This window comes from Musca domestica, unplaced genomic scaffold (assembly GCF_030504385.1).
Source record: "Musca domestica strain aabys unplaced genomic scaffold, Musca_domestica.polishedcontigs.V.1.1 27, whole genome shotgun sequence".
NCBI lineage: Eukaryota > Metazoa > Arthropoda > Insecta > Diptera > Muscidae > Musca > Musca domestica.
The window spans coordinates 5,848,767-5,874,596 of NW_026712286.1; the positions used below are offsets into that span (position 1 = coordinate 5,848,767).

General features: G+C 31.1%; 1 protein-coding gene across 6 annotated transcripts in view; it reads right to left on the reverse strand.

Moving 5' to 3' along the window:
• Positions 1–12,234: 12,234 nt before the first annotated feature.
• The window catches only part of LOC101896320 (ecdysone-induced protein 75B, isoforms C/D), a 307,818-nt gene continuing 294,222 nt past the window's right edge, over positions 12,235–25,830 (reverse strand). For all 6 annotated transcript variants that reach the window (XM_059124111.1, XM_059124112.1, XM_059124113.1 and 3 more), the window contains 2 exons: positions 22,552–22,790; positions 12,235–16,318 (listed from right to left, as the gene is read on the reverse strand). In XM_059124111.1, the coding sequence (XP_058980094.1) occupies positions 13,700–16,318; positions 22,552–22,790 (2,858 nt within the window). In that variant the 3' untranslated portion in view covers positions 12,235–13,699. The remainder of the gene's footprint in view (positions 16,319–22,551; positions 22,791–25,830) is intronic.

Below are 25,830 nucleotides of genomic sequence, written 5' to 3' on the forward strand. Positions count from 1 at the left end.
TTTAGGCCCTGAAAATATTTTTGAAGAAATCCACGTTGAAAAAAAAAATCACCAAAAAGTCTGGATTGGCTTCTTTAGATAGCGAACCCTCAAAGGGAAGACGTATCCAAAGTTATCGATAGGCAAAGGACCCTGTATTGGCGCATTGTTTGTAAGAAGCTATTCTAGAGACAGATGATCCTCAGAGAGTATCCTTTGGTGCACAGCAAAACCTTTCAAAACTTTCCATTATTAGAATGTTTGTCTCAATTTCATACCAACTTATCTCATGCTCAAATTTCTATTCTATCCCAATTCTCTCAGCTCAGCTAACATATGTAGGCATCATCCCCCATGCAACATTGTTGTTATTTGTGTAACCCAGTCGGCAACATTTATGATGAGATAGGAAGGAATGCGTTGAGATGTTGGTCTAAGCCAACATTTAACATTTCGTTATTTGCCAGTCAGCCACCCCAAAACAACACCATCGGTGGCAGCACCTTCTAGTCGACATTGCACCTCATAGAGGGTACACACAGCTGGGAAAATGCATGCGTCGGTGGCTTATTGTTATCACAGTCGAAAAAAAAAGAACAACAAAAATATTTAGAACCGAAAATAAGCCAACAAAAAATATAACGTCATGCATTAAACAAATCATCAAGGGAAGAGAAGAAGAGGAGAACGAATGTGTGCGGAATGAGTGTGATTGTGTCTGGTTCAGTTAATGTGTGTGTGAGTGAGTATGCGCCTGTGTTTGGGTGTTTGTGTTTCCTAAGGCTTCTCAATGTCGAATTTTGTATTTTAACCGTGACCTTGAGATAGCAGACGCAAAAAAATTGTGTACAACAACAACAATAACAACATTCACGAGCACCGTACAAAGAAAGGAAAAAATAATTAAATCAACAGACACGAGCAATACCAGGCAGGCCAGCAACAACAACATCACATTTACTGAGGCAACAGACAAATCAGCAACTAAACGACAGTCAGACGAACAGAACCACGAACCAATCGACGACGATGACGACCATCTTTCATTCATTCATCCATACGTTCGCTTGTCAGTCGTTCTGTCCGTCGGTTCGACCAGTATTATCAATATTGACAACAAGCGCCCCACACAGCAACAGCAACAACACAACTGAATGTTCTAAGTATTTCGTCGGAGAAGGTGAGCGAACAAGAGAAAGAGCCGACATGGCGATGATGATTCTAAACACCGGTCAGAACACGAGTGTTATTACTTCGTATGACTGCGATTGTTGTTGTTGCTCTTAGTCTTATTATTTTTGTGAGTAGACAAAGATACAATAGCAACAACTACAACAAAGAACATGGGAGGGATGTGAGTAAGCTTTCACATATCAGCAAATATCAACAACAAATATTAGACAGCATAACAACAACAACTACTACTAGGTATTCCATCGGAAACAACAACTATAAATGCTACATTATATCTAGCCATAAATTAGCCTGAAATTCATATGTTTGAATTAGTTATGGCTCGGTTTGTCATCGAGTGTGTGTGAGGGTACGATGTTGACCATAAGGTGTGATACAATTCCATAGAATAGGTATCTCTTTTTTTGGTAATTTTTTGTAGTTGTTGTTGACTTTGGAATTCAATTACTGAATGGACATGTTGTTAGAACAATTGATTGGTGGAAATTTTGTGTTCAATGGGGATTTTTGGAGATGGAAAAACTAAAAATGGGCAGACGGACTGAAGAACTTAGGGATTCAATATTTTAAATATTTAAAAAAAGAAAATAATTCTTGAATTTATTATTTTTAATAATAATAACAATTAGAACAATCATAATAATAATAATAATAATAATAATAATAATAATAATAATAATAATAATAATAATAATAATAATAATAATAATAATAATAATAATAATAATAATAATAATAATAATAACAATAACAATAATAATAATAGTGTTAATAATAATAATGGTAACAATAATAATAATAATGATAATAATAATAATAATAATAATAATAATAATAATAATAATAATAATAATAATAATAATAATAATAATGATAATAATAATAATAATAATAATAATAATAATAATAATAATAATAATAATAATAATAATAATATAATAATAATAATAATAGTAATAATAATAATAATAATAATAATAATTATAATAATAATAATAATAATAATAATATAATAATAATAATAATAATAATAATAATAATAATAATAATAATAATAATAATAATAATAATAATAATAATAATAATAATAATAATAATAATAATAATAATAATAATATAATAATAATAATAATAATAATAATAATAATAATAATAATAATATAATAATAATAATAATAATAATAATAATAATAATAATAATAATAATAATAATAGTAATAATAATAATAATAATAATAATAATAATAATAATAATAATAATAATAAGAATAATAATAATAATAATAATAATAATAATAATAATAATAATAATAATAATAATAATAATAATAATAATAATAATAATAGTAATAATAATAATAATAATAATAATAATAATAATAATAATATTATTATTATTAATAATAATAATAATAATAATAATAATAATAACAATAATAATAATAAAAATAATATTAATAATAATTTTAATAATAATAAAAATAAAAATAATAATAATAATAATAATAATAGTAATAATAATAATAGTAATAATAGTAAATAATAATAATAATAATAATTATTATTATTATTATTATTATTATTATTTATTATTATAATTATTAACTATTAAGGGAGGGTATTCCTAATACCATACTTTTAATACCCTCCACCATTTCGAAGGAACTTGAAAATTTTCAAAAAAAAAAATCCGAAAACTATTACTTCAATGAAAACCGTTATATGGGGACTATACGAAGACGTGGACCTTCATACGAATTTTTTTAATAGGCTGTAGTGCCCATTACGAACATCAAATACCAAATTTGAGAGAATTCCGGTGAATAATGTCGCTAAAATCATTAAAATACCGAATATCGGGAGGTACCGTTATATGGGGGCTATACGAAGACGTGGACCTGCATACGATATTTTTAGCCATAAGTTGTAGTACCCATTACGAACTTTAAATACCAAATCTGAAACAATTCCGGTAAATAATGTCGCTAAAATCATCAAAATATCGAATATCGGGAGGTACCGTTATATGGGGACTATACCAAACCGTGGACCTGCATACGAAATTTTTTTCCATAAGTTGTAGTATCCATTACGAACTTTAAATACCAAATTTGAAATAATTCGGGTGGATAATGTCACTAAAATCATTAAAATACCGAATATCGGGAGGTACCAGTATATGGGGCTATACGAAGACGTGGACCAACACAGATAATTTTCTGACTTAGGCTGTACTATCCATAAGGAACTTTAAATACCAAATTTCAAATTTGAGTAATTTTAACAGCTGTCGGGCAAGTGGCTTAGAAATGACAGCAGTCTGAAGATGATTGCGGTTTTTTCATCGCACCCTGTATAGTTTGTGTATAAACACAAGGTCCTCTATGGTTTGAGCGCCGACATATCCAGAAATGCATTTCGGGAGCCCGCTTACCTCCACCCTTCACCACCCACCAAAAATACATAACATTTCTAATAATCCGTTAGTCTTACAACTACTAATGTGTGGGTACTTTCCATGGTAGTATTTCTGGCACATTTACATGACTTATGTGCTCCAATCCCATTCTCTCTTTCACCGCCATCTTTACAATTTAATCTTAGCAACAAACAACTTGAACCATGTCGCCATTTAGCTTTGCTAGACCCACAAAAGAGAACAAGGATTATTAATAGAATTCCCTATAAATATTTCACATGTGTATCTCTGTCTGTCTGGCTGGATGGATAGCTGTATAGCTGGCTATAGGCATCGTATGTTCGTATGTACATTTGTGTGTATGTGTATGGTAGTATTTCAAGGTCACTTATTTCTGGAAGTAGATAAATTTCAAGACATACTTACATTTCGGAATAGTATGACAAGGTGATAAATATTTGCGTCTATCAACGAAGAATTTATGAAATTTCTGAGGGGGAGGGTGGGGAGTGAGAGAGAAAAATGATACTTTCCTTTGGTGACAGGGAGGGGCACTGGAATAAAAAATTTGACAGAAAATTAAAAAAAAAATTAATATATATATTTTTAAATCCTTAGCCATTTTTTAGACATCCAGTATTAAAATTATTTAGAAATCCAGGCTTAAAACCCAGAAAATATATTTTTAAAGTCCAAGTCTGAAAATATTATTTTAAAAATCCACATTGAGAGACTCAAAAATAACTCCACATTTAAAGCCCTGATAATATTTGTCGAAAATTCCAGTTTAATTATTTTTTTTTAAATGAGATGTGATGCGAAGATGGGATATAACATATGTCCCATTTTTTGAGTATTAAAAATATTTAAAAAAAAATCTCCTATTTATAAACCTTAATATCCTTAAAAAAATATTTTTAAAAAATCCAGGTCTATAAATTAATTTTTAATTCACTATAATTTTTTTAAATATATTATTTTTAATCCACGTTTATTTTTCCTAAAAACACTTTTATTTATAAAAAAAATAACAAAATTGTTTTAAATCAAAGTTATTTTTCCAAAAAAATAAAAAAAAGGAAATAAAAAATCAAAGCCATTTATCACGTCTATAAATATCGCAAAAAAAATAAAAATTCATGTATATAAATATTCCCAAAAATTACATATTTTTTTAAATCCACGTTTATTATTTTAAATTTAAAAAAAATACTTTTAAAAAAATCCACGTCAATAAACTTCTTCAAAAAAATATTTTTTTAAACTATCCGCGTCCAAAAATTTAAAAAAGTATTTTTAAAAATCGGCGGCTGTAAATATTCTCAAAAAAATATATATATATACTTTTTTAAATCCATGTTTATTTTTTAAAATTTTTTTCTAAAGCAATCGATGTCCATGGATATCCCTAAAATATTATTTTTAAAAATCCACGTTTATAAATATTTTCAAAAAATGTATTTTTTTAATAAAATATTTTTTTAAAAATCCACGTTCATAAATATTTTCAAAAAAATGTATTTTTTTTTAAATAAAATATTTTTTTAAGAATCCACGTTTATAAATATTTTCAAAAAAATGTATTTTTTTAAATAAAATATTTTTTTAAGAATCCACGTTTATAAATATTTTCAAAAAAATGTATTTTTTTTTAAATAAAATATTTTTTTAAGAATCCACGTTTATAAATATTTTCAAAAAAATGTATTTTTTTTAAATAAAATATTTTTTTAAGAAATCCACGTTTGTAAAAATTTTCAAAAATATTTTTTTAAGAAATCCTACAAACGTGGATTTTCAAAAATATTTTTTTAAGAAATCCACGTTTGTAAAAATTTTCAAAAATATTTTTTAAGAAATCCACGTTTGTAAAAATTCTCAAAAATATTTTTTTTAAGAAATCCACGTTTATGAAAATTCTTAAAAATATTGTTTTTTAAAAAATCCACGTTACTCAAATATATATATTTTTTTAAGAAATCCACGTTTCTCAAATATATATATATTTTTTTAAGAAATCCACGTTTCTCAAAAATATTTTTTAAGAAATCCACGTTTCTCAAAAATATTTTTTTTAAGAAATCCACGTTTCTCAAAAATATTTTTTTTAATAAATCCACGTATCTCAAAAATATTTTTTTAGGAAATCCACGTTTCTCAAAAATATTTTTTAAGAAATTCACGTTTCTCAAAAAAATTTTTTTTAAGAAATTCACGTTTTTAATTTTTTTTAAGGAATCCTCGTTTATGAAAATTCTCAAAAAAAATTTAATCCACGTTAATGAATATCCTCAAAAATATGGATATCCTCAAAAAATATTAAAAAATCCATGTTTTGAATATTTTCAAAAGTATTTTTATTTTAAACCCACTATTATGAATATCCTCAAAAAATCTACCTCAATTATATTCTCAAAAAAATATTTTTAAAAATTCTCCTTCATTTACATCCTCTAAAAAATATTTTGAAAAAATCCAAGTCTATAAATATATCCCTATTTCTTTTTTAAATCCCACCCTATGAATAATATATTTCAGAAAATATATTATTTTTTTATCTTAAAATTTTATATTTACACCCCATTTTTTTAAAAATATAACATTTTTTGTTATCCCTGATAGTTCATACTCACCTTTACAATTTTTTCAATATTATTCCCGTCGATTTCCCTTCAAATAAGAAAACCAGTTTTTTTTTTGTTATGTTTAAATACTTGTCATTTTTTATTCACATTTTATTTTTAATTTTTTGTTTTGTTTGTTTTTTTTTTCAAATATTTTTGTTATTTTTTTCATCATTGGTTTTTAAAACATAAGAAAATGAAATCATTTATCATTTGTTTGTTGTTTGTTTGTTTTATCATTAAGACATGACCTGCTCTCTGTGCATTCTTTTATCAGGCATTTACCATTTCCATCCATTTCAATCTCTCACACACCAACAAATTTATATCTTTAAGATCTTTAAAATATGTTTGTTAATTTTGTTTTTGTCATTTTTTTGCATTTCTTTACACAAACATTTGCGTCATTTTGTTTGTTTGTTGTATTTTTGATCTTCTACGTTTTTTTGTTTGTTCTTAGGGTTAAACATATATATTTAAATAAGGTTTGTGTCTCTTTTTTTGTTTGTTTGTTATTTAAAATGTCAATCATTTGTTTGTTTTTTTTTAGAAAAAAAAAACAAAAAATTGCAAAAAATTAAACAAAATTTTGAAATTCAAATTTTTAATATTTTGTTTGAAGATAAACGAAAATATTTAGCTGTACTGATTTATATTGAAATTATTCTGAAGAGAACCTTCTTTTGTGATAATAAACTCTTACTCTCACTCTCAATATTTTTGTTTACATTTCTTTCACTGACCTTTTTCATTTGCATTTTCTCACCTCTCTAAAATGGCTGAAAGGATAGATAGTTTATAACAGTTTCTCTATTATTCTTTTTCCTCTCGACAAGGAAAGAGCAAAACAAGAGAGGCTACTCAATGAAATGTTCTTCAAAACTCATTTAAAACACCATTTTCAACAGCCATTTTGCCATGATCTCTCTCTTTTCCCTTGATTTTACAGAATATCTCTTCCTTAACAACTTTCACTCTTTCTAAGGGAGTTAACCTTCTCTTGATAATTTCCCTTTTCTCTTTTGGGTAAATTATTTGAGTTTTCTCTTTAGAACCTCCTTCCTTTAAATAAAATAATTCAGATTCTTTTCCAAAGAAAATGTTAACAAATTTTTTGAGTTTTTTTTCAATATTACTTGTGTTTATCCAACGAACTTTAACTTGCTCACACCATATCCTGCCCACTTGGCCGTTGTTATTCAAACTTCAACCTTGTCTTGGTAATTTTTTTTGTTATTTTTTTTTCAATTCAAAAAAATTTGTTAAGACAACTACTACTCTCTTGATTTCTGTTTTTGTTTTGGTTTTTTGTTTTCTATTCACAAATGTTTTGTTAAACAAAATATGGTTTCATTTTTATTTTTCTTAAGTTCTTCATTTTTTTTTTTTTTTTGGTTTTCTTACAATTCAAAAAAATCTCTTGTTTTTTGGAATATTTTGATCAATTATTTGTTGTTGTTGCCATTAAATGTTTAATCTTTCTTTTTTTTTTGTTAAAAATTGTCATCATTTTCATTGTTTCAGTTTGTTTTTGGAATTTGTTGTTTTATTTTTCAAATTCTGTTTGTCATTCCTTTTTTAAAAATTTACAGGGGGATTTTTTTCATTTTTGGGGGGCTGTTAATATTCATTTTTTTATTAAATAATTATTTATAATAATATTTATATTTTTTCTTTGTTAATTTTATATGTTAACGGACAAAATTACACACATACACATAAAATTTGTATTTTTAATTTATTATTATAATTTTTTGTAATATTAATTATTTATATATTTTTTTATTATGCCTTTGATATACATATTTATGTATTATTTGTTGTCTTTCCCTTTTTGGTTTTTTGTTAAGAAAATATCTTTTATCTTAGATTCTGTTTGTTTGTGTGTGTCTGTTTTAAAAACATTTTTTTTTTTAAATTTTTAATTGTTAAAATTATTTCTTTGCATTTTTTTAATTTTAATATATATTTTCAATTTTTTGTTGTGTTTTTACATTTAATTTGTTCTTTGTTTTTTTCAAAGAATTTTTTGTGCTTTTCTTCAAAATTTTACATTAAATTAATATTTTATTATTATTTTTTTAACAAATGTACACATTAATTTTTTAAGTTTTCTTTACATAATTTGTTTTGTTGGTTTTAATTTTTTTACACACATAAACATCAAATTACGTATATATAATAGAATATATATAACTCATAATTTGTTTGTAATGGGGGATTTTATTTTTTTTTTATTTTGAAAAATGCACCTGCAAATAAAAGCCCATGAAATTTAAACCGGTTAGGGGTTCATATTTTCCAATACCTGTAAATAAACTCACATTTAACCCCTTTAAATATATTCCATTTTGTATAAAAAACAATTCAAGAAGAGAGCACAATTTCCAAACACCTTTGGGGCGTATGGTAAATAAATTCTGCAAATATTCATCATACGCATGATGGGATTTTTCAAAATACGAGAACTTTCTAATATAATGAAAATTAAAAAAATTAAAAAGACTTGATAAAAATATTAAAATTTAATAAAAATATTAGAAAAAATAATTATTTTCTGTGAAAATTTAAACATTTTGTGCAGGAGGTACCAGAAGAAGTGGACCGATATTGCCCATATCCACAATCGATTTTAGTTTTATAATAATATTTCGAAGTACCAAGTTCGGACCAAATCAAATACTCCTTTTGTGCGGACCGGTCAGACGGACAGGTGGACATCCTTGCATCGACTGCAAATGTCCTGAAACGGATTTGGCCCAAAGAGACTCAGTGTCTGGAATCATTATTTCGTATCACGTGTTCGCCGTATCAAATAGAATATACTCTATGTAGCCATAGGGCTGAGGGTTTAAAACTGAGACTATGAAGTAGAAGACTTCCGGTGCTTCTATAACCTATAGAAGACGTCCATCTCATTAATATTTCACAGACAACCTCCAGTTCTTCTAAAAGTTATAGAGGATCTAAAAAAACTTCCAGGTCTTTTATAAGCCCTAGAACACATACAGGTCTTCCATTAACCCTAGGACACATATATGTCTTCTATGAGCCATAGAATACCTCTATGTCTGATATAGGCCAAAAAAGATCTTCAGCTCTTCCATAAGTAATGAAAGCCTTCCGGGTCTTACCTACGCCATATAAGACCTAGAGATCATCCTTAATAAATTTAAGGTCTATATGTTTTTATTAAGCCATAGAAGACCATAGGGTCCACAGAAGACCAACAGGAAAACCTCCAGGTCTTCTAAAAGTTAAAGAGGATTTATAAAAACCTCCAGGTATTCTATAAGCCCTACAACACCTTCAGGTCTTCTATAAACCCTAGAACACCTATCTGTCTTCTATGAGCCATAGAAGATCTCTAGGTCTGATATAGGCCATAGAAGATATTCAGCTCTTCCATAAGTAATGGAAGCCTTCCGGGTCTTCCGTACGCCATATAAGACCTAGAGATCATCCTTAAGCCATTGAAGGTCTATGTGTTTTTATTTAGCCATAGAAGACAGAAGACCAACAGGATGTATATAAGGCATAGAAGGCCTCTGGGTCTTAAAAAAGCCATATACGACCTCTAGGCCTTCTATAAGCCATAGAAGACCTCCAGGTCTTCTATAAGCCATAGATGATGTCAATGTAATTTATATGCCACAGAATTCTCCAGGTCTTCTATAAGACATCTAGGTCTCCTATAATCCATAAAAGACCTCTACGTCTCCTATAAGCCATACAAGACCTCTAGGTCTTCTGTAAGCCATTGAAGACCTTTGAGTCTTCCATAAGCCATAAAAGACCTAAGGGTCTTCTATAAGCCTTAGAGGAATTCCAAGTTTTTAAAAGCAATAGAAGACATTCATCTCCTCTTCTATAAGTCATAGAAGACCTATGGGTCTTCTATAAGCCAAAGAAGACCTCCAGGGCTTCTATAAGCCATATAAGACCTCCATGTCTTTTATAAGTCCCTGAAGACCTCCGGAGCTTTTATAAACTGTAGTCGACCTCCAGGTCATCTATAAACCACAGAAGACCCAGATGTCTTCTACAAGCCTTAGAAAACCTCCAGGTCTTCTCTAATCCATAGAAGACTTCCAGCTCTTCTCTAAAGCATATAAGATCTACAGGCCTTCAAGAAGCCATAGAAGACTTTTAGGTCTTCTATAAGCCATATAAGACCTCTAAGGCTTATATAAGCCATAGAAGACTTCCACGTCTACTCCGAGGCACATAAAATTTACAGACCTTCTAGAAGCTATGGAAGAACTCCAGGTCTTCTATAAGCCGCAGAAGATCTCTTGGTCTTCTATGAGCCACAGAAGACCTTTAGGTTTTCTATAAGACCTCCAGGTCTTCTATAAGTCATGGGAGACTACCACCTCATCTATAAGCCTTAAAAGACTTTCAAATCTTCTTTCAAGTCTTCTTGGTCTTCTTGAAGCCCTAGAAGACCCCTTCGTCTTCTATGAGCCACAGGAGGTCTTTAGGCCTTGAATAAGCTGTAGAAGACCTCCAGGTATTCTATAAGGCATAGAAGACCTCTGGGACTTATATAATTCATAGAAGACCTCCGAGTCTTCTTTTGGCCAGAGAAGACATCCAAGTCTTCTTCTTCTTCTAATTACAAAATAGGGTTAGGCCTTCGAGAGTCCTTAGAAGGCCTTAATGTCTCATATGTCCCATCAATGACGTCTATACCTTTCCCCGTCCATAGAAGGAGAAACGTAGGCTCTAGACTTTTAAAGAACTTTCAATCTGCTATGAACATCTTACAACTTCTTGATCGTCATGTTTGGCTGGTTATGAAGCTCGTTTTCTTATTTGTTGTTGTTATTGTTTTTTTTTTTTTTTTTTAACCCATGTTTCGTTATTAGCCCATATTTCTTTGATTTCATTTCCAAGAGAATACGAAAATAAAGAAACTTCCCTTTTCCTCTTCCTGTGAGATTTATTTATTTTTTCAATTTATCTGAAAAAGTTTCTGAGATAACGATTTAGTTTTCTTCATTGTTTCTGTGGCAGTTTTTACCTTCCTTCGTCCAATGTAGGCGGAACGGAACCTCTGGACTTTTCGAGAACTTTCGACCTTCTATGAATAATTGAGACACCTTGATCTTCACATTCAGCTGGTTACGAAGCCCCTTTTCATGAACCCATGTTCCGTTATTAGCCCATATTTCTTGATTTTATTTCCCAGAAAATTCGAAAATAGAGAAATTTTTCTTTTCCTCTTCTCGCATTCCCTGTGAGATTTTGTTTTTTTTTTTTTCAATTAATTTCAAATTTTGTTTTCTTCATTGTTTCAGTGGCAGTTTTTACCAAAAAAGAAAAATGGAAAAACATACTGAACAGAAGAGTCGTAACCAAACCCAAAAAAGATAACCAAACCCAAAATAAAATAAATAAAAAAACCAAAAACTTTTGTAAATTATTTTTTTTAAACAAAAAAATGTTTTTATTGGTAGGATAAAAATGTTTTCCATTGTTGTTTTCTTTGTAGATTTTTTTAGGATTTTCTTTCTTGTTGGTTTTCTAAAAAATATAATTAATAATTAAAACTTAAAATTAACAAAAAAAAATTACAATAATTAGTGGGTTGCGGTTTAAATTAAAAAACTCTAAAATTAAAAAAAGGAGAGAAAAAAACTTTACAAAAATATTTACAACTGCCGGGAAAGAAAAGTGGGTTTGCGCCTAAAGGGTGGGGGAGATCTCATAATCTTGTTTCCATTTGCTTTGTTTTTTTTTCTTTTTTGGGGTGGGGGGATTACCCTTAACTCAAAAACATAAATGAAATTAATTCAAAAAACAAATAAAAGAAAAAAAAGTAGTGGTTTGTTTTGTTTTTAAAAAAATTGTTTTTCTGTTTATTTCTTTAGTGAAATGGAAAATATCTTTTTTGTTGTTTTGTTTTATAGAACTAGTTAAAAATAAAAACTTAAAATTAGGCTTATTAAAATATCATAACTAAAATTAAATAATAATTATAATTTTTTTTTGTTGTTGTGGTTTTTTAGGGGGGGGGTTGGTTTTATCTTTTAGTTAAATTTAAAGAATTAAATACATAAAAACAAATTGTAATCAATAATAATAATAATAATCAAAATAATAATAATTATAACTGCAAAAACAAAAAGAGTAATGTATATATAGTATATATATAGTATGTATTTTATGTATAGCTTAATATAGTTATTATTATTATTTTTTTTATAAAATATAGTATATTTTTCCGTTTTCTTTGTAACAACTGCCACTTTCTTTGTAAAGCAAAAATCATCATCATCATCATCATAAATATAAAATATTAATAAATCATAGTAATCATTTTTTTAAAACTCGCAGAGTTCTTGGTAGTTTTTCTTTCTCTTTTTCCAAGAAAATTTTTATTAAGGAAAATTTCCAACATTTTCCCCCATGTGGGGGGGAAAATTGTTTTTTTTTTAATTAAAATCTCCAGGAAATTAGTTCTCTTCTTGAAAAGTTCTGGCTTCTAGCCGAATTTCTATTTGTTTTGTTTTTTTTTTTACTTATTTTTAAAATATATTTAACAGGGGTTAAGTAAGAATTAAAATTGTTTTTGTTTGTGTTGTTTTTAAATTATTACAATTTAAAAAAAAATGGTTTCATTTAATACAGGTTTGTTTTTCAAATTTGTGTGTGTGTAATTTTTTTTCAATATTTTTTTTTAAATACAATTTTTTTTTTTAATTCAAGCTTATAATTATAAGTGGTATTTTTTTAATAATTTTTTTTTTAAATTTAAAAAAAGGACTTTTTTTATTTATTTCACATAATTGCATGCATAATTTTTTGTACAGTTTTCTGTTGTTTTTTTTTTTAAATAATTTAATTTTTTTATATATATAATCATTAGCATTAAATTTGGGGTTTTTTTTTACAATAACAGCAAATGAAAAAAATCAAAAAAATTATTTCAATTTTTTTTCTAATTGCCCGCCCCTGTATTTGGATGTTTTTATTTAAGGAAATGGTTTATTGTGTTTGTTTTGTATTGATTGGCTGCCTTCATCATCATCTCCAGGATTACTCCTCATTTACTCTATGATTTTCTTAAAACTTCTTTGTTTGTTTTTTTTGTTTTTGTATTTCTTATTTTGCAAAGTTGTGTTTTTGTTTGTTTGTTTTTGCATCAGTCTCGATCATTTTGAATTGTGTTTTAAATATTCTTAAAATATTTTTTTTTCAAGTAGCTTTTTTTACACACAGAAGAAAAAATTTACACGGAAACAATCAAAATTTACACCAGGCTGCTGGGGAGTGTTGAGGGGGAGGAAAAGAGCTGAGAAAGTATTTTGTCTCCCAAAAAAATACTGTTACAAAAAAAAAAAGAAACAATTCCTCTCTTTTTATCATAGAAACAAAATCTCTTACTTTCCCTCTCTCACTTTCTCTCTCTCTCACTTGCTCTCTATCAAGATCTACTAAATCTCAACATGATTTGAGAACATTTCTCTTTCCCCACTTACGCTTCCAACATAACCTTCTGCACCTGCTGATGGGCCGCTGCACTACTGCTGGCGGCTGCCGCCACCGCCGCCGTGGCCACGGCACCTCCACTGCTGGCCGTCACGGTAACATCAGCCGACACTGTGGGATAACGTTGAGCCGCTGTGGCCGCCGCCACCAAAGCCTGCAATTTACTGGGAGGTGGTGTGGGTGATTTCTTGGACAAATTCAACGGCTGCTGGGAATCGGCAATGTCAACCTGCAACTCTAGCAGACGTGGCGGTGTGTTCATGGCCGACGGTGAGGGCCGGGGCGGTGACACCGAGGCCGAGGTGGAGTGCGGTGATTGGAAATACTGGCAACCCGCCGACGAGGACGATGCTGACGATGAGGAGGCTGATGATGAGGTGGAGGATGATGATGAACCATTGCTGCTGGGCGACACCGACTGCTGGCGTTGGTTTATCGTTGTGGTGGTAATAACGGAATGTCCTGCCCAGCGGCCGGCCCCATTGACGGGCGGTGAGGCCAAGGCCGTCACAGTTGTGGTCGAGGGAGAATTGCAATTGGAGTTTGGAGAGCTACTGGGCGAATTGCTGGCTCCATACAAAGCATGTAGACCATGCACAGCCCCTGGGGCCGGACTGCGACTGCCTGGACCATGTGGGGAACAGGCCATCAAGTTCGTCGAGCTAGACTCCCGCATAATATAGTTTTGTATGATGTCGGAACGTTTCATCTGCTCGGGCGTCATTCTGGGCTCGGCCATCAAAGACTTGGCCAACACGGAATGGGTACTGGACAACGATGAGGGCTGCTGTTGCTGATGATGGGCCCCACTGTTGGAATTGGTGGGAGTGGGCCGGGTCAAGTGCATATGCAGCTGACTCTGATGCTGGGCCGCAATGGCTGGCGGGGAACTGGCCGCCACAAACGATGTGGGCTGGGGGGAATGCGTGGCTTGTGGCACAATAAGCACCTGGCTTTGGCCAGCGGAATTTGTGGAGTTGCTGGCCGCAGGTGGTGGACTTTGGTTACCCGCAGCCAATTGAGGGCTGGATGCTGCGGCAGGTATGCTCGATGATGATGAGGACGAGGACGTTGCTGGATTGGTGGAGCTAGTGGCATCTGCCTCGGCGCCCTCGAATTCCCTATGACGCAGGGCCCGGAATTTCTTGTGCGGCTTGTAGGCCTCATCCATCAGCGAGTTGGTATCGTAGAGTGGCGGAGCCTGCAGCACTCTTTTCAGCACCGGCATGTCATCGACAATTTGCCGCTTCAAAGTGGCACCCGAGGCGCCCATTGTGGAGGGAGATGTTGACGAGTTGGACGTTGAGGTGGCTGCTGCGGACATGGGCTGCGGTGAGCGCACCGGTGAAACAGAAACCGTTACCTGGGTACTGCTGGCCACGGCTGCCGCCGCTGCTGCTGCTGCTGCCGCCGCCGAGTTCTCACTGCAATCGAGAGCATCATCAACACTGGAACGCGGACTGGAGCAAGAGGAGGAACCACCGGAGCTCACGGTCTTGCCACCACACTCTGTCTTCTCGTTACCCGATTCAATACCCGAATCGGTGGGGGAGTCCAACTTGCGATAACGATGCTGGGCCGGAGCACTGGTCAGATGATGATGCAGCTGTTGGTGGGAATGGGCCCGAACAATGGGTGTGATTGTCAAACCATTCTGGGTCAAATGGGCATGGGAGCCCACAATGTCCAGTTCATTGGTAGAATCTCCCGACGAACCTGAATTGGCACGATTGCGCAGGGGGCAGGTGCCGGACAGTGTGGCAGCCAGCAAGGGGGCCGAGGAGGCCAATGAGGAGGTCTGTTGGCTGCCATGATGACTGAGGTGATGGGGTGCACTGACCACACCGCCGCTGCTGCTGGTGGTGGTGGAGGAAATTTGATATTCCAAATCTCCCGACTCTGTGCTGGAGACCGAACCCAACGGGCTCTTGGCCTCAACATCCATGCGATGATCATCCCAGCCATTGGGACTCTTGGACAACACCTGTTGATCCTCTTCCATGGACCACATTTGTTGGCGCAACAACTCCTTGTGTTCGGTGCGGAACACCACCAACTTTTCGGTGTGCAGAGTGCTCAGGGTGCGCAAATCGGGCATGGTTTCCAAGAGTTTGCTCATGAAATCCGGCTGGTCAGGACGATTCTGATTAATGATGGTCTGGAGGCAGCCCTTCAAACGATTGTACATGCGTTCGATCAACTCAATGTTGCGCAGACCCGGCCGATCGGGTGTGATCAAGACAATGGCGCAGAACAAGCCAATCTCGGCATCTGTCAGATTCATGGAGTTCATGCGTTCCGCAAAATTGAACGTGGAATCGACCAGGAAACGGGCATTGGCACCATTTTGTATGGCATCACGACGCATAACTTGGCCATTCAGGCAGATAATGCTGTTGATGGAATTATCGAACATGCAGATGAGGCGCACGAACAGAGCATCGAAGAGACCGGCCTTGAGGAGAGTGAATTTGTCGTCCTGTGAGAGCAGCTGGAAGCCGGGTATCATGCCGGCGAAATCAATGACGCCACGTATGACATGGGCAAAACGCTGGGAGAATTCCTGTTCTGATTGTAATTCGGGGGCGGGATTGAGGGGACAGGCCTGCAATGAGAAAGAGAGAATTATTATTAATTGCGTTATTAGCTAGAATTGTTGTGAAAAGTCAAGTCATGTGGTGTCGCTACTGCTGCTGATTTGTGCGGAAAAACCTTGCATGTTTTAAGGAAATTAATAATGAGCATGTACACACCCCTGCCTCCCTCCCACACATGTGCTTGAGGTTTTGCAATGAAACACCTCCCGTTAGTTGTGAAATAGAAAAGTTCACGCGAAGGTCAACAGGAAAAGCATTTGATTTGAGGCCAATAAAAATTATTATTATTATTTGTATTTGGAAGCAAAAATCAATGAGGAAAAGCTCAGGGTTATTTTTAAATACCAGGTGGGGTTGAGGTATGGGAGGGAGGGGTTTAACAGCTTTTCAATTTAAATTTTTCTAAAGTCAAGGTTAATAACCTAAAAGTTCAAGGTGGCAAACCCCCTTCGTTTTTTTTTTTTTTTTCTCTCAAAGCAATAGCAAATGTTCTTTCCGGTTTTCCTACACACTTGGCAGCATGTTAGTTGTAAATGACAACAGCAACAACAACAACGAAAAAATAGCTACGATTTTTTTTTTCTAGTTTTTTTAGAATGTTTAACGTCATTTTGTTTTTGCTGTCGTCTAATACTATGACAGAAAATAGAACAGCCGCAAACAACAACAACAATAACAACAAGTAGGTATTTATTATTAACCTTGAAAAAATATCTGTTTTTATTGTTTAAATATTTAGTACAGATTTCAAACACACACACATGCTCGTTGATGTTTTTCTTGCTCTCCTAAGGCATTTTTCTCACACATAACCTCTCATAAAACAACAACAAAAAAGTAGTAGTGGGGCCTCCTCACTATTTTTAGGTTCTCTTCTCTTTGAGAAACACACACACATACTGGAAGAGAAGAAGAGACCGTATGTGAGTGCCGACTACAGTTACCATGAGTAATGATAATGACGAAGGCCAAACTATGGTAGATTGTTGTCGTTGTTGTATTTGCAAAAGGTGAGTGAGTGAGCGAGTGTGTGTGTGTGTGTCTGGTGGGCATGGGTAGGAAGGTTGTTGGGTATGTTTTTTTTTTCGTGTTCTTGCATAGCCTTGGTCAAGTGCAAATTGCCGGCATTATAATATGTATATCCTCTAGGTACATACATATATTTAAGTGAGTGACCAACCGACCGGTATGCAAAAGGCCGTAGACAACCGGATATACAAAAATAAGGTTGCAGGGTTGCCATATAATTAAAAATTAAACATATGAAAAAAATATTTTTGAGAGAATTAAACGGATTTATTTATTTATTCCAAGAATAATTAAAAATAAACTAAAACAGGATTGCCAAATTGCAAATTTAAGAGGACCAAAAGGGAAATATTTTTTTAAGAAATTATTTTTCAAAATTTTCAAAAAAAATATGTGATAACTGACACAACCACCTGGATTAATAAAAAAAAGTGGAACCACCTTGGGCGCCACTTTATAAAAATAGTCAATTTCAAAAATGAAATAAACTTGAATCAAGTCCGTAAAAGCAACCTTCAAAAATGAGAGACTTGGAGACCCATAAATGAGAATTTCATCAAAATGAGAGACTTGCAGACCCACGTTGGGCGCCACATACATTTATAATTTTTATGAATGATTTTTTTTCGAATTTTGTATTTATAATTTGTTTTTCCAGATTTCGTTAAAAGTGTTTTTTTTTTTGCAAAACTGAAATGAAATAGGGTTGCCATATGACATAAATTAAAAAAATACCATACAATGGGATTTTTTAAAATTTCAAATTAAATTTGATTATCCTTGTGGATATTTGTTGACCAAATGGCAAAAAATTACAAATTCCCAACGAGGAAAAATACTTGAATAATTGAAAGGAAATAAGGTTATGAGAATAGGGTTGCCACATCAACACAAATGCAAAAATTATGTCTATAAAATGGAAATATTTGTTTCCTAATGTAGTTTTAAGGAATGATGAGGAATTTTGTAGCAATTGGAAAAATGAGTAGGGTTGCCAAGTTGCAAAAAATACAAAAATACCCAAATAGGGAAAAATTTTATTTTTTAATTCCATTTTTGATACAAATTTGAATGAAGTAATGATTTTCTAATGTTTTAATTAAAATTTAATAAAACAACAAAAAATAAGCTTTAATTAAAATTTCCCATGAAGGGAAATTTGTTGTTTATGTGAATTTTTGAAAAATTCTTGCATATCAGGGATCTATACGAAAACCCAAAACATTTGGGATGAAAAAATCAAAATTTCCCTCTTGGGATATTTTTTGGGAAATTTTTGTTTTCAATGGTAATGAGTTTATTTGTTAAAATTAATCAAGAATATATAAGAAGTTTTAAATTTAAGGGGATTTTAAAAATTTCCCAAGGAGGGAAATTTTTGTTTATGGGAATTTTGGAAAATTTCTTACATTTTAGAGTTTTATATCAAAAACTAAAGCATTTGGTAGGAAAAAATAAAAATATCCCTTTTGGGAAATTTTGGGGAAATTTTTAATTTTTGCAAAAATATGGGAAAAAATCAGGGAAATTTGTGTTTTCGGTGTAGAAAAATATTTGTAACTATTTGAATGTTTATATTTTCCCATTTTGCCAAATTTAGGGAATTTTTAATTGTTTTTAATGGAACAAATTGGGAAATTTTTATTTATTTATTTTTTTTTTTTTTTTTAACAAATTACGAAAATTTTTATTTCCGACTTGGAATAATATCTTAAATTCCTTTAAATTAATTTCCGAAATTTTTAATTTTATTTCGCAAAAAAAAATTAACAAAAAAATAATTTATTATATTGTTATTATCATTTCAACTTTCAATTGTTATGTATTCCCCTTAATTTATTATATTATTTTTTTTATCATATATAAATTTCTTATCTAATTTCTTCTTCTTATTCCCATTCTTGTTGTTGGTTTTCTTTCTAGCCTAATTATAAACATGTTTTCCAGGTTCTAATACTGTTTCGCATTTTTTTTTGTTTTCAGGAAAGGAATAGAACAAAAAGAACAACACACACGCAACCAGCAACAACAAAAACAACAATAAAAATAATAAAAAACAATAAAATTTCATTTTAGACAAGGTCAGCTAGAACGTCACTTTTTTTGCTTTTTTGTTAAATATTATTTAGCTGTTATTTGTTGTCGCATTTTATATTTGCATGATAAGCCCTGGCTACGGCCCTCGCCACCACCTGAGTGTGGCTGTTTATTGTTTTTGTATTAATCAAAAAAAAAAAAAAAAATAACAACAACAAAAAAATACTTTGTCATTATTATTTTTTTGCATTATTGGTTTACTGCTGCTTGATTGTGTCTTTTTGCTTTTGCCTTTGTTTCAAATGCTTTAGTCATCGCCACGAAATTTCTAAGCTAGAGTCGCAGCAGCAGCGGCGGCATTCTCTCAGCCAAAGTTCTGTTGTCTCCAATTTAAATATGAAAACAAATTTAGTATTTACTTTCATATTTTAATTATCAGCAATCACAATACTCGTGTGTGTTTTTGTTTTATTGTTGTTGTTGTTGCTGGCATTAAATATTCGAGCAAATGTCAAAGTCAAGTACAAATTAACACGAGGTCTCTTCTGGGCGAGCGAGAGTGTGTGTGCGTGCATGTGTTTGAATTTGTAATACGGAAAAAATTGTTAATAACAATTAATGAGAAAATTTAATAAAGAAAAACCATTAGGAAATGAGTTCCTAAGTAAAAAGAATAAAATACTATAAATTATTAAAAAGTTCATAAAATATTTCGGATATTTTTTCTGCACAAGAAAACATACATTTCCTAAATATATGAACATATATTTAATATTATGAACTAATTCCTAAAATGTAGGAACATTTTTCTTTGTTTCAAAAGAAAATCTAGGAATTTTGTTCATTTTCATACCTTACCACACAAAACCCCCCATGCCATCACCTTGAATGCAAGCACTTGACTCTGCAAATTCCCAAGAATTCTAATCAACTTTTTCGAAAAAAAAAATCCCCAAAAAACTTAATTAATCTAACAAAAAAAAATCTTGTTTGCCGCTACGTAGTAGTCAATATGGAATGAATATTATGTTCTTGTTGTTGTTATTTTAGATTTTATTTTTGTGTAGTCTTTTTTTTTCTGCTTTTGTTCTGAAAGAACGCAACAGAAACGACCTTGGCGGGTGTTATTTTTTAACCTTGAATTTTAGTATACAACAACAACAATAACAGCGAAACAATCAAAAATGTTTTTTTTAAAGAACAAAAAAAAAATAAAAGAAGATTGAAATGAGAAGAAAAAAAAAAGAGACGCGCAGCAGTTCTTGGCAACAACATTTTGCCCTCTGAACAATAAAATCAAAATTGATGATTGAAAATTGTTTCAGGCGAGGGAGGTTGAGGAGGCATTAGCCATAAGCCATTAATCTTATTTTAAGAGGATTGAATTATCAAGAAACCTGACACAGCAAAAAAATAAGAATTTCATTTTTTTTTTAAAGTAATAATTAGCATCCAAAACAAGGAAAGCAGTAGCTAAAATAAATGCCACTGATTGGGCGCCACTTTTTTAAAATAGTGTAATTTCATTTTTTTCTTTTGGTTTAAAATCCAAAACATGTATTTTAACAACAAGAGGGGCTTGGGGACCCAGAAATTCGATATTTTGGTTTTTAATGAAAGAATTTGAGATCCACATTGGGCGCCACTTTTATTTAAATTTTAATAAATGATGTCTTTTCGAATTTTGTATTATTAATTTGTCTTTCTAGATTTCGTTGAACGCATTTTTTGTAAAAAAAACGAGGACTATGGCGTCCCACGTTGGGCGCCACTTTTTTTCGTTTTTCAAGTTTGATAATATTTTTTAATTTTGTATTTTTGATAATTTTTTGTCATTCGAAAAAATGTAAATTTTTTGAAATTTAATTCCATGGGTCCCCACATTGGGCGCCATTTTCAGATTTTTTCAAGTTTATAAATAGTTCTTAATTTTGTATTTTTGATTATTTTACCGCAATTTCAATAAACCTAATTTGTATCAGTTTATTTTTATCAGTTTCGTGGGGACTCACATTGGGCGCCACTTTGATAAATATTTAAGGATTTTTTATTTTTTCTAATTTGTATTTTTGATTATTTTTTGCAGTTTTGATAAAAGTCATTTCCATGCACACGGGTTTCATGGCGACCCACGTTGGGCGCCACTTTAATTTATTTTTAAAATTTTTCAATGTTTTTTAATTTTGTATTTTAAAATATTTTTTGTAATTTCAAGTAATGTAAATTTTATGAAAATAAGATGCATGGGTCCTCGCGTTGGGCGCCACTTTGATCAATATTTAAAGATTTTTTAATTGTTCTAATTTTGTATTTTTTAATATTTTTTGCAATATTGATAAAAGTCATTTTTATACACATGTGTTTCATGGGGACCCACGTTGGGCGCCACTTTTCAATTATTTTTAAAGTTTTTCAATGTTTTTTAATATTGTATTTTTGAATATTTTTTGCAGTTTCAAGCAATGTAAATTTTATAATAACCAGAGGTATTGGAAATTACGTTGGGCGCCATTTTTTCTATTTTTAATTTTTTTAATTTTGTTTTTTTTTTGTTTTTTTTTTTTTTTTTTTTTTTTTTTTTTTTTGTCAAAATTATTGTGGGATTTTACTGCCGATGTAATGCCCTAGAGACCCTTTTATTCTATTTTTAAATAAACAAATGATTTTTCTTGGCAAAGAATATATCTCAGGAATCCACGTTGGGCGCCACTTGCATCTAATCTAACTGTTTGTCCAACTTTCTTAATTTTTTATTTTCCTTTAATATTTTTTATTGAAATTGCAGTGCTCTTGAAGACCAAGAGAACTTTAATTTATTATATAGTTTTTTTTTTTTTATTTATTAGCTATGAATTTGTCTTGAAACTAGGAAAAACCTTGCCTATTGTGTTATCTGTTGCCATTGCTGTTGTTTGCATTTTATGACTGTGGCTGTAGCTATTGGTTTTCATTGAAGAAAAATCTTGACAATTTCCTGGTTTAAAGACCTTAACTGAGCTACAACTCTAATTGTATGTTTAACACCTTTTGGCTTTTGGTCAGCTGGTTGGCTGGTTGGCCACAAAACCTAATTATAATATGTTAATTATAGCACAAATCATGTTGACCTTGTCCATTTATTGTCTTTGTGGCGTTTTTTTTTAGAGATTTTGGAGATTAATGTTATTTAACTTACCAATAATGTTGGCATTGAATAGGAAGGACATTCACGGGCTCTTTGGCGCATGGCGGCTACCTTTTCTTTGGTAAACTCGCAGGTATCCAAATGGGCCCTTAGCACAGCCGACAGGAGACGAGGCTGGTCATCCAATTCAGAGGCCAAAGCTCTTTGCTGGCCACGATTTTGTGTGGACTGTTGCATGGCGGCCAATATGCGAGCCTTTTCACGTTTCGGCACGCGACCAAATCGCACAGCTAAAATGAGAAGAAAAAATAAGGAATATTAAATTAGTAAAATTATTGGAAACAGGTGTAATTTTTGTAAAAATAAATAAAAAAAAAAACAACAACAGCTGTAAAAATTAACCCCTTTTCGTAGAAGAGACAAAAAAAATGATCCAAAAAAAATTAAGGTTAAACAGGAAGTCTGTAAAGGGGTCTTGGTCTTGGTCTGTCGCCCCGCTTTAAACAAAAAAACGTTTTTGTCATGTTACCGAGAGCTGCACGTTTTTTAATGGCCCTCTTGTGCCTACTGCTGTTTTATTTTTCATTTTCTGCCTCAGTGTCTGTGTGTGTGTGTCTCTGAGTGTTTTGTGTGGTGGAAGGCCCTTTAAGTAGGTCATTGCCTTGTTGTCGTTTCGAAAAGCATGAGCAGACGCGTTTTGCTTACAATAAAATGCAAGCGTAATGTAAACTTAGCAGCTGTCATTGCCATTAAAATCGAGACACAAACACACACACTCAGCGAGCGATTGGGTCTCATAGTTTGGCCTACCTGAATGAATGGCGAAAAAATAACAAAAAAACCTAAATGTTACACTTTCTCTTTTGTTTGCCTGAATTTTTTTTTTTTTAATTTTTTAAAAACATTAAATCTCACCCACCAAATGTCTGTCACGTTTTTCGTGGTGAAAAGGGCCCAACATTACCATATCTAGCTGGGGAAAAAAGCGGGGTCATGACCCAGAATTACCGAGCCGCTTTTTTATTCGCTTGTAAGTTGTCAAAAATAAAGTTGGAGGGGGGGGCCTTACTTCAATACAATTTTTTATTTTATTTTCTGTTTTTTTTTATCTTCAAAGAAAAAAATGTGGTTTTCTAGACAACAACAACAGCTGTTGTTTTACATTAATTTATTTACATTTCATCTTGTTAAGCATTTTCTTCTTTTTCTGGGGTGTCGGGCTTGAGCCCCCAAAATGAGGCCAAAAAGAAAGTAAATATCATGGCTTAGAAAATTTTGATAGGTGACAACAAATTGCCCAAAGGTTAAGCGGTTTTGAGTGACACAGTTATGGAAATAAATAAAATAATTAAAAATAAAAAAATAATAAAAAAGTCAAATCTTGGCCCATTTTTTCCCCGCCCCTATCCCCCCTCTCTCTCCACCTCTCTCTTAAAATACTTTGATTATTTTTTTCTTGTGTTTATTTTATTAACATGGCTAACCTAAAATTAGTGTTAAAACTGACACCAATTGAAATTTCTCTTTTCATTAGAGAGATGATCGTCAAAACGCCATCATCAACATCATGGCCATCATCATCGACCACTTCTAGGCAATTATAACAAAGAATAGAAAGAAGAAAGAAAGAAAAAAAAAGAAACATTTGAACACATTTCTGGGTTTGTTTGATATCAATAAACATTTAACAACAACAACAACAACAAAGACCCAATAATATTCATATAAAGTGAGAGGAAATCTCTCTTTTTTTGAAGCCATGTCTAGCTTTCAAATATCTTTCTATGCTGCTGCTGCTGTTGATGTTACTACTGACACACTTTTCTTCAAGCGCTACACCACACACAGCATAGCACAGCAGGCAGGCAGGCAAGAAGGCAAGCCGGCTTGAAAAGCATTGGAAAGCAAACCAGGTCAAATGAAAATGAAAACTCGGTTTCGAAAAAAAGCATGCCAGCCAGTGAGCCATGCCATGCCATGCTAACGCCAACCAAAAATGCTAATAATGACGTTGTAAAAAAAAAAAGAAAGAAATGGGGGACGAAGAGAAATTAGAGCGCGCGCTTTGAAAGCTAACACCGAAAAAAAAAACAAACGAGATTTTAAACGCACAACTTTCTTAAGACCAAAGCGTGAACACACACACACAACGTAACCCAACAAACAACAACAGCAACAACACATTGGGGAGTCAAAGAAATGAAATGAAAATAAAACAAAAGTTGGTCACACACACGCACACACCCAGACAAACTTGTAAACAAAACAAAAATTAAAGAAAAAAAAGAAATTCAAAGCAAAACCATGGAAGACGATTTGAAATGAAAATAAAAGCCTAAATTAAAAAAAAAAAAAACAATATAAATGAAGTTATTTTAATTCAATAAATATAACGCTTGAATTGTGAATATATTAAAATATATATAATAAGAAAATATTTATAAATTAAAGGTAATTATACAAAATTATGAAAAAGTAAAAAAAGCTTTTTTTTTTTGAATTTTTGAAAAAATTAAAAAAATAAGTAAAAAAAAACTAAAAAAAATAGGCCAAAAAATTCGTAAAAATTAAGGTTTAAAGAAAATTATATTAAATTCATAAAAATTAAAAAAAATAACAAAAAATATAACAAACATATATATATATATAAAATATTAAAAAATAACTTTATAAAAATTAACAAAAATATCATAAAAATTGGTTTTTAAGGAAATACAATAAAAATTGGAAAGTACTTAATAAAATCTATTTTTTTGAAAAAACTAAATTAAATAAAAATTAATAATTAATTTTTAATATAAAACTATAATTTCTATATATATAGAAATGAAAAATTAAGCAAAAACAAAAAAATTGAATATAAAAAACTATTTTTTATTATGTTTGGAAATTAGTAAAAAAAATCATAAAAATATGTTTTTAAGAAAATAAAATAAAAATAAAAAAAACTTAAAATTGGTTTTTAAGAACAATAAAATTAAATAAAAAAAATAATTAATTTTTAATAAAAAAATTATAATTTCTATAGCTGTAAGAATATGAAAAATTAGACAAAATTCAAAAAAAAGTTAAATATATAAAACAATTTCTTTATAAGTTTGAAAAAAAATATTAAAGTTTAAAAAAATTCAATAAAAAAATAAATACATAAAAATTAAACAAAAATACATAAAAATTGAATTTTAAGAAAATAAAATAGAAGAAATTGAAAAAAAATCATACAAAATTGTTTTTTTTTTTTTAAGAAAAAAAGAATAAATGAAAATTATTAATTAATTTTTAGTACAAAAAAATTATAAATTCTATAACTATAAGAATATGAAAATTAAA